The 10,748-nt window shown below is 35.4% G+C and overlaps 1 protein-coding gene across 1 annotated transcript; it reads left to right on the top strand.

The window, feature by feature from the left end:
- The first annotated feature begins 396 nt into the window (after positions 1-396).
- Positions 397-1,308, top strand: LOC101445979 (olfactory receptor 4A47). The gene has a single exon (XM_004482561.4). The coding sequence runs from the start codon at positions 397-399 to the stop codon at positions 1,306-1,308; it is 912 nt and encodes a 303-aa protein (XP_004482618.2).
- The last annotated feature ends 9,440 nt before the right edge of the window (positions 1,309-10,748 follow it).

Consider the following 10,748-nt stretch of genomic DNA (forward strand, 5'->3'; position numbering starts at 1 on the left):
CGTGGACCTCCCATGTGGTAGACAGATACCCTAACCACTGGGCCAAATCCGCTGCCCTTAGGAAGCTTTCTTGACCCTAGTTTATTTATATTGCCAAACAGCCCATCCTTAGCATCATATGAATATGTTTAAAATCCCTTTGATTGCATTCATCTGTATTGTTCTCACCCCATAATTATAAATACCAACACTGAGGATAGGGAATGCTGTCTTAGTCGACTTGTTAACCCCAATACTTATGATGACAAGTTTGCACAAATAGATGCTCCATAGATATTTTGGCTGAATGAATAAATAAATGGTTAGGCTTCTAATACACTAATTTTTTTTTTTTTTTTTTACTATTTTACAGGTAAACTGTCTCTAAATCTGAAGTCAGCTTCTATAAAACAATACATGGAACCAAGGAACAATGTGACTTATTTTGTCCTCCTGGGCCTCACACAGAATCCAAGGGAACAGAAAGTACTTTCTATTATCTTCTTGCTCTTCTATATTTTGACTATGGTGGGTAACTTACTCATTGTTGTGACTGTAACTGTCAGTAAGTCCCTGGGCTCACCTATGTACTTTTTTCTTGCTGCCTTATCATTTATGGATGCCAGTTATGCCTCAGTAATTTCCCCAAAACTGATTTCAGGCTTGTTCTTTGGACAAAAGACCATATCCTTCCAAGCTTGTATGATCCAGCTCTTTTTGGAGCACTTCTTTGGTGGATCAGAGATCTTTCTTCTGTTGGCCATGGCATATGACTGCTATATGGCCATTTGTAAGCCCTTGCATTATCTGATTACCATGAGGCAATGGGTGTGTGCTGTGCTGCTAGCACTGTCCTGGATTGGAGGTTTTCTGCACTCAGTCACTCAACTGATCTCTCTTTATGGGCTCCCATTTTGTGGTCCCAATGTCATTGACCATTTTTTCTGTGACATGTTCCCCTTATTGAAACTTGTCTGTACTGACATCTATGTTATTAGTCTCTTAGTGGTAGCTAATGGAGGGATGATCTGCAGTATTGTGTTTCTGCTCTTACTCATCTCGTATGGTGTCATCTTACACTCCCTAAAAAACCTTAGCCAGCAAGGCAGGAGGAAAGCCCTCTCCACCTGTGGTTCTCATATCACTGTAGTGGTCTTCTTCTTTGTTCCATGTATTTTTATGTATGCAAGACCTGCTAGAAACTTCCCGATTGACAAATCATTGAGTGTGTTTTTCACAGTCATAACCCCCATGCTAAACCCTTTAATATACACTCTGAGAAATTCAGAGATGACAAATGCTATGAAGAAGCTCTGGAGAAGAAAATAAATATAAGTAATAAACAAGAGTGTTTTCCTTGATGAAGAGAATAATCTGGCTTTTATGAAATACCTCATTAGAACCCAGAAGTCAATTTATATATGATAGACTTGACTTTCTTTCAAAGCATTTATTGTAAATATAATTAAATAATTTTCTATTTAATTGGGCTTCTGATGATAATTTCCTTATTAGCAACAAAGGTATTTAATGTCTAGTTTTCCACGCTACCTAGAAAATTGCAATACATAAATAATTGTTAGTCAATTATAAATATGTAACAATGAGTGAACATTTAATGAGTTATATTGTGTTTAATTTCTGAATTATTTTTACTAATTATGCTCTCAGTCAGCCATGTTTTTAGTTAAATTCTTGTCAATGATGTTCATTCTTTTTATTATACTAGTTAAAATGTTTAACATTTTGCATATTCTCTTTATTCAATTGCAGTTGCATGACATAAGGTATTTTTAAATGCAATGCATCTACATTTAAAAATGAAACAAATGAAAGAACAATAACAATGAATTTTAGAAAGGAAAGTCATACAAAATAAAACAAAGTGAAAAACAAATCATTAATTAAATCTCCCAGTGCTCTTACTCAGGGACTGTCAGCCACTCTATTTTTAAGATTATTAAAGCATAATTTTTGAAAATAAAGGAATATTGCATTTGTATGTGTGTATCTGTCTTGTGTATAAAAGTTTGCATTTTATTATTTAGCATCTTCATGATCTATCTATATCAGTCCGTATAGAACTAGCTCCCACCTAGTCTTATACTGCAAATTATACATTAAAAGAACTGTATTAAAATTAGTGTATCACATTCTCTCCATGTTGTATCCAATTTTTTCTATAAGATAATTTTACAATAACAATGTTTTTGTATATGTGCAAGAATGAGTTTCTAGAATTGGAAACATTGAGTCAATTTGTTTGTGTTTTCAATGTTGATGGTCATATTTATTGTTAAAATGCCTTTGACTGAGATTTTACCTAATACATTCCTGCTCACAATCTGCAAGAATATCTGTTTATCCATATTATCAACATCTTATACTTGACAAACATTTATAGTGTTTGGCAATCTTTTTAAGTAAAAAATTGCATTTAATATATACTGTTTAATTAAAATGATTTCAATATAATAGACACTTTTTAACATTTTTGAAAATAATCATATTTTTGAATTGTATTAAGGTATTTTACCCATTATCTTTATTTTGCTGATCATTTTCTTATTAATTTTTATGAATAAATTTTATACACTATTTTTTCCCTATTTCCATTGTATGTGTAATTATTGTAATTCAGGTTTATGATATATTTTTACCCATTTTATGCTAGTCAGAAATGTGTTGGCTATGTAATTTTTTTATATTTCCATATCAGATATCAATATTTTCTTTTGTTTTAATATGTTAGTTAAGTAGACTTCAAAGAATTCATTCTTACTGAATTATTTTTGCAAATTTTTCAACAGATTTTTTTGCATATTTGTGTTCTCATTTTTAAATTTAGATTTAGATTCATCTGGACTTTATTTTGATACAAGGGTTTAAGTCAGGATTGCATTTTAAAATTTTCTTGATGTCTATTTTTATAGTTGAAAAATTATCTTTTATTAACAGATCTAAAAATCTCAACTTTATTGTATTCCAAAATCTCACTCATATTTCTATCTACTTCAGCATTCTCTTTGGTTTCATTGATCTCCTTATTCATGTGCTATTTAACCTGATATAATTGTTTTTTGACCTACTATACATTTTGATGTGTAGTAAGCATAGCGTTCCCTCAATACTCTTTCATAATAGTCTTTGTGCATATTTGTGTTTCTATTAAATTAAAAATACATTAGTCTAGACACAAACTAAGTTGAATGTGATTTTATTTAGGAAGATTAAATTAGGGAGTTTATATTTTTAGAGAATTAAGAATTTGCATCAACAAAAAGGGTAGGTCTTTTGATGTGGACAAATCTAGATTCTTTAACTTTTCTTCCTGTTATACTTATCCCTTAAAGATGGCTGCTGTTCTTCTTCCTTTCTAAGTGACACACTTTCTGTGGGAAAAGCATCTTTTTCAGGGGATATATGACTAGTTTTTGATGAGCACCTTTTTGGTGTTGCTGAGATCATCCTGCATGTGGTGATGTCCCATGATCACTACATGGCCATTTGCAAATCCCTGTACTACCCAATCCTCATGAGCTCTTAGGTTTGTGGTCTCCTCATGGGAGTGTCCTGGGCTAGAGGCTATGACCATTCAACCATTCAGATCCTCTTCACAATGAGGCTTCCCTTCAGTGAGTCCGGTGCTACATAACTTGATATGTGTGTCTTGATCTCTTTGCTGAAACTTCTCTGTATGGGTACCTCCACTTTTGGTTTCTTTGTGGCTACCAACAGTTTTTTCATCTACCTATCAAACTTCCTCCTCTTCATGACAGTTGTTTGATTTTCTTGTACAATTTGAAATCTCACAGCTTAAAGGGAGATGCAAAATCCAGTTTAAATTTATTTCTCATATCTCTTTGGCGGTCTTTTTTTCATATCCTTTGTATTTGTGTATCTCTGCATAGTGTCCATGTTCTCCACTGATAAGTTGTGGCCGTGTTTTATACCATGGTAACTGCCATGTTAAACTCTTTAATCCACACTCCCAGAAATATAATTTGAAAATGCATGAAGTTGCTATGGGGTTAAATTTTGATTTCAATGAGAAATAATCACAACCATAAAAAAATGACTTTATCTTTTTATCATTAAGAGAAAAAAATGTAATTTCTACGGACAGTGAGTATTTCATGTCAAAGACTATGAGTATGGCATACAGATTCTTTAGGAAAGGCCCACACAATAAATTATTTATCAGTATAAAAATATCCAATTTTGATTAATTTAATGACCATTTGGTTGTTGATCTTTAATGTACTTTCAGAATCAGATGCTTAATTTTTAACAAAGATTTTGAGGAAACAGCTCTATAGCTTCTAAATAATTAGGAAAATGCTTGGATTGGTGTTTCTACATTGTAAACAAATTATTCAGACTTTTCTGAATCCGGTGATCATTGCACACACTTTGAGCGATAGTGCCATTGATTATGTTTACAGTTAGTCTATTAACTGATTTCCATGATTAAGACATTTCCTAGGAAGTATCTTTTGTAACAGAATATGAGAACAAAGAAACTCTCAATACTTCATATATGATGCAATAAGAGCTCAAACTTTGCAACTACAAAACAAAAATAAAATATTTTGGGCAATAGAAATATTTTGAATTTCTATTTTCTAGCTTCTCTTTCTATGCTTTCTCTTCTCCCACATTTGGTCATATTCTCTTTTTCTGTCTCCAAAGCAAAGGTCTATCATTCATCCCTTCCATTATTTGGACTAAAACTCAATTTTATTCTTATGTTAAAAAGTCATTCACATTGACAGACTTGTTCACAGTTTTTGTTGGATGAAGGAGATTTAATGTATCATATCATGTATATATATTATGTAGAACTTGGTGACAAAGTTTAGTATATTATAATGGTTATGAGCAAACTGTCATAACTTCTGACAGTCCTGGGTTCAAATCTTATTTTACCTTTGTAGTGTGAATTTTGGCAAAACAAGATCTCTTTAAGTTTCATTTAAAGGGAATGATAGACATTTTATCAAGATCAAATAAGATAATCCTTTTAAACCTCAATACCAGTGAATTCTCTATAAATATTTTTATTATAAACATCACTTATTACTCTAATCTCTGAGATTATAGAAGACCATTCAATTGGTCCCAACTGTTAGTATTGAATTTTTATTTGTTTGTTTAATTTTAAAAGAATGGTCTTTATTGAGAAGAAGAAAATTCTGAAATTTGATTGGCCTTTTAAGAGATCTTGAGGTTGGAATGGGTGCCTCCTCTTCAGCCATCCCAGAACCTTTCTTCTCTTCTGATTTCCTGACCTTGTTGGTCCTGTGTTTCCAAGGTCTTGAGGCTGTTCCAATTGTTTCTCTGATTTTCTCCCTGCAAGTCCACTTTAAAGGGTCAAAGAGGTCAACATAGCAGGCAACCAGTATATGAGCAGAGTGAAAATAAATATTGACTTACATTCATAGAACACAGTATGGTACAAGGGATAAGAGTAGAAACTGGAATCATTTTCTGGCTTTCAAAACTTGAGCTTAAAGTCTTTATGAAACAGGCTTTAAGATTTAAACTTTGAATAATTAGCATTAGTTAAAACTTAAGGAAGGAGGGAAGTGGCTGTGGCTCAATCAGTTGGACTATTGTCTACCATATAGGAGGCCCTGGGTTAATGTCCCAGGGCCTCTTTATGAAGACAGACTTGCTTGCATGCTGCGAAGAGCTGCTGGCCTGGGTGTCATGGAGTACTACCAGCCTGCAAGTGCCATGGAGTGATGCCCTGTTTGCAAGCACCACAGAAAGCTGACTCTGCCTGGTGACACAACAAAAAGGGAGGCAAGCATAAATACAGTAGAGCATACAGTGAATGGTCACAGAGAGCAGACAACAAGCAGGCTGCAAGGGGGGGAATAAATAAAATTAAATACAGACACAGAAGAACGCACAGTGAATGGACATAGAGAGCAGACAGCAAGTAAAAAGCCACAAGGAGGAGGATAAAAAAAACCTAAGGAGGGAGCAGATGTGGCTCCTGTGATTGAGCACCTGCTTTCCTCATGGGAGGTCATGGGTTCTGTTCCCATTACATTCTAAAAAAACAAAAAACAAAAATAGGGAAACGGACTTTGGCCCAGTGGTTAGGGCGTCCGTCTACCATATGGGAGGTCCGTGGTTCAAACCCCGGGCCTCCTTGACCCGTGTGGAGCTGGCCATGCGCAGTGCTGATGCGCGCAAGGAGTGCCGTGCCACGCAAGGGTGTCCCCCGCGTGGGGGAGCCCCACGCGCAAGGAGTGCGCCTGTGAGGAAAGCCGCCCAGCGTGAAAAGAAAGAGCAGCCTGCCCAGGAATGGCGCCGCCCACACTTCCCGTGCCGCTGACGACAACAGAAGCGGACAAAGAAACAAGACGCAGCAAATAGACACCAAGAACAGACAACCAGGGGAGGGGGGGAAATTAAATAAATAAATAAATCTTTAAAAAAAAATAAAATAAAAAATAAACGAACAAACCAACTCAGTGACACTGATTGTTGCTTGAAGGCTTTGCTATACGAGATGCTAGGATCCCTGATAGCTAAAAACAGAAAAAAAGAAACAAATATACTTCAGGAGGCTTGAGAATTCTTTTCCTGTAAAAAAGATTTTCAGATATTGAAAGCTCAAATGATTCTCTGTTGATGACATAACTTTTTCAATCAAGACCTGAGCATCTTTCAAAATATCTTGAGATATTAATAGGTGTTCCATTAAGGAACATGGTCTGTAGTTAAACAAACAAACAAAAGCAAAGAAACTCTAGAAATACCACTACATATATCACTGTTTTGAAGTCCCCAAGCCTATGTTATTAAAAGATTTGAGAATTTCTGTAATAAAGAAATATTTCACTTTACTTTTTTCTTTAATTGGAAAGAAATTGGCTGTGAATGAAAACTGTGAAAATGATTTTCTTGATCTGGAAAATGGTAAAGATAGCATCTACATTATAGTTGTTAAGCCAATTAAGTGGTTTAATATGTATTTTTATAGCCTAAATGTTTTAATAAAAAAGAAGAAGGAGCTAAAATTGAAGACCTAACTTCACAGATACAGGCAATTAATCATTTTCACAAAAGCTATGAAAATATGCTGTGCAAAGGTAAACTATAATGTAAACTATTGACCAGGGTTAGTAGCAATGATTCAAGATGTGTCCATCAAGTACAATGCTGAAAAGAGAAAGATATTTTAAACTAATATATCCCTGTGAGTGTGATATCTTTTAATTGCACTAAATTTGTTTAAGAAATCTTTGATTAGATTACCTGATAAGACTGCTTTGGGGCTTTTGATTGAACTATGTAAGTGGGGTATGATTCATGTTAAGTCTAGGCACTCTTGCTGTGTCTGATAAAAATGGAGATATGGAGACACACACACACACACAATGAGACACAGAGAAAAAGGAAGCTGCCATATTTGATCCTGCCATTTGAGGAAGGACTAGAAGATTGCTTAAGCATGAAAATCCCAAGAGGCTGGTCACACAGAGAAACAAAAGAAGAGAAAAGCCCTATACTTGATAGCTGATGGTTGAAATTCAGGAGCTGAACTCTGAGAGATGGAGGGGAAGGCCTTGGCAGAGATTGACAACAAATTTCTCCACATGGCAATTGATTTTGGTGAGAAAGCATCTCTAAGGTCCCTTGGTTTGGATTTTTCACAACCTTGGAACTGTAACTTTTTACCCCAAATTAATCCCTTTTAAAAATCCTACCCATTTCTGATACTTTGCATCAGCAGTCCTTTGGTAAAGTAAACAAGAAGCAAGAAGACGTGCTTCTTCTACGGGTCAATATCTTCTGGCTGGCAAGCAATTCTTTGGGCTCTTTGGCTTTTCACATCATTTACAGGGCAATGTTCTCTCATTTCTTTTCTGGCTTCTGTTGACTTCCAGCTTCATATTCCTCCACCAGGCTATTCAGTGGGTTATGGTAGGATATATAATGCCCAGCATCTGTCCCAGCAATATCATTTAGGACAACTCCAAGTCCCAAAAATGCCCCTACATCTCATCTCTGCTTCCCTCTCCCTGCCCTCAGCAACTACCATGTCCAGGTTCTCCAGATCAGTGCTACAGTTCCTTCCATTACCAGTCACAATAGTTCTATAGTAGAATATCAGTAAGTTTATTCTACTCTATATTGTATTCCTCCATTGTGGATCCTAGATTGGTGATGTCCATTCCACCTCTGTATTTAGAGGGGCTTAGATCCCACAAGGTTGATAGATATGATTCTCTTGCTTGGAAATGTAGACACTCTCGGTTTCCTGGTGTGGTTTTTACCATCTTCACCTCCTTGTTAGCTGCCCCATGTAAGTTCAACAAACAGGAGTGTAAGAGGTGCAACTCTGCTGAGCTCAGGGCCCAGCTGGCATTTGTCCAGTCCAGAGATTGAAGTCTCCTGGATATACACCAATTGTAGCACCAACCAAAGATTCAGTAAAAGTGACAGAAGATGGATGTATAGAAATGACACATCTAAGCCCAACACCATCACAATCAGGAACACAAATTCCAATGTAGGGCCAATTGACAAGGCACTGAACTCTAGAGCCAACTGCCATGACTGTAGAACCTGTGTGTCTCCATATCCCTCAGGAGAACTAGTGCCTGGAGTTTTTTCTCTTTTGGCTGTCTCTGGGATCCTGCTGACACATGCATAAGTGCAACCGCTTGAATGACCTCATGACTCTTTTTTGAAGACTTAGCAATATAAACTCATTAGTCTTTACCATTTCCCCCTTTTATTCAAGGAATTTTTTTAGTTGAATCACCAAGTAGTGATTGGTAGTAATCCCTCCGCACCAGGGAGGCTCATCCCCAGGAGTTATGTCCCATGCTGAGAGGAAGGCCATGCATTTACATGCTGAGTTTGGGCCTAGAGAGTTGCCACATTACAGCAACATGGAGTATCCCAGGAGGTAAATCTTGTGCATCCTGCTGCTCTAGGCCTAGTTCAAATTTCAAGCACTCAAGCTCATAAGCACAGTCATTAATATCAAGGGATCATCACTGGACCATTCTTCTTCACTGGTCTTTGCCCTTGCAATTGGGGGATTGTTGCTGTTCCATAGGGGAATGTGACAGATCTCTCCTGGCTAGGAACTAAGAATTCCCTCAGTTGTCTTTTGTAACTGTAACTACTATGAGAATAATCAATGCATATCTGAACATTTCAATTTACCCTGTATACATGACCTGGAGAACTCCCAACCAACCATGTGTTCCCCAACAATAACACCCCACACCAGTGATCCTCCCTGCCATAGTAGAACCCCTCTTTGGTTCAAAACTTCTTCAAAACTAAAGCCTAATATATTGCCAAATGCAATTAATAGGAAAATTAAGTAGTAATGGTATGTTTAAAGATTAGAAATAGAATACATACTAATTTAGAAACACTAAAATAAAGTAAAAATAAATTGGGGTATTTAAAAATGAAAAATATCATAAACTTTTTTTTATTTTGCCTTTAACTGTAATAGGTCTTGCCCTGTATGTACAGTGGTAATGCAATTTCATTTCTTCCTCAGTGTCTACATACTTTATTTTATTTTTTCCTAATTTTTAATTTTGTCTTCAAAAAAGTTTTGGATCACAGTAAAGACGTATATACAATATAGGAGACTCCAATTTATCCAACATCAAACCCTTTTCCCCCTTCCCCAGCAATGATATTTTTGTTTTTTACTTTAAATTGTGCTTTAATTTCTGCAGTCAGATATGATGCAGTGAAATATGAGTATAAACTGATGTTCATCCAGAAAATTAAAGAGCACATTTGTACAGTTTTAGCCCAACAGCTTATTCCCTTAATGAAAATAAGAGGAAAGTTTGAATTTAATTAGAGATATTTATCTTCAGTGTAAAAGCTTGGAGGTATAAACAAACTTAAGATATTATATATAGTAAATAAATGTATATTACCAAATTTGCACAGTGCAGCACATAAGGTCTCATTTCAGCTTTTACTATTAAACATAACCTACATCTCAATCTTGAATAAAAATTTCTCAATATATAAACCCAGTAAGTATTCTGTAGACAAATACACATTACAGAAATCTGATTTCAAATATATATAAATTGTCATGACCTTACATGTTACAACAGCTTATTTTTCTACTGCAATTTTTAAAATGTCATAGAAAATATTTCAATGCACATTCAACTGCTATGACAACCACCATAATCTTGTGCCTTTAAACCATTCTTTGTGGAGTGTAAAGCATCACACCAGGCATTTTTGGAATGAAAATTACTAAGACTGAAGAGGCTACAGTATAAATATTCATGTTATAATATGGTAACAAAATAGCCCCATAGTATATATTTGGGAAGCGAAAGAACAGAGAAGTAAGTGGAGATTAGTGTCAGTCTTAAGAAAGCCCATAGAAAGTATGTGAAGGTAGCTAATAGACAAGTGTATTTTTTAAAAACCCCTGTTGCAAGCCTAACACCAACCTCAGTAAGACTTTTAAGGCAAACAAGACTTGACATGTGTTTGGTTCCCCAGAGACATGCTGCTTGTTGCCCTCCCCTCAACACCTGCCATTGGAAAGACTAACTAGCTCACATATTAACATGGAGAGGGGAGAAAAGCAGAATAACACTGTATAAAAGATGATCCAGTACAAACTTATAAACTCCTATTTATCAATAGTTTCAAGATTTATTATTACCTTTGAGAAATTGAGAGGTTTTCTAAACATTTAATATTCAAATTGGGATCTATAATGGAGATCAAATGTATAT

Source organism: Dasypus novemcinctus, chromosome 19 (genome assembly GCF_030445035.2).
Source record: "Dasypus novemcinctus isolate mDasNov1 chromosome 19, mDasNov1.1.hap2, whole genome shotgun sequence".
NCBI classification, from domain to species: Eukaryota; Metazoa; Chordata; class Mammalia; order Cingulata; family Dasypodidae; genus Dasypus; species Dasypus novemcinctus.

What these genes read in the sequence shown, in the direction of transcription:
- LOC101445979 (XM_004482561.4), top strand. Translation starts at nt 397, where the DNA reads ATGGAACCAAGGAACAATGTGACTTATTTTGTCCTCCTGGGCCTCACA.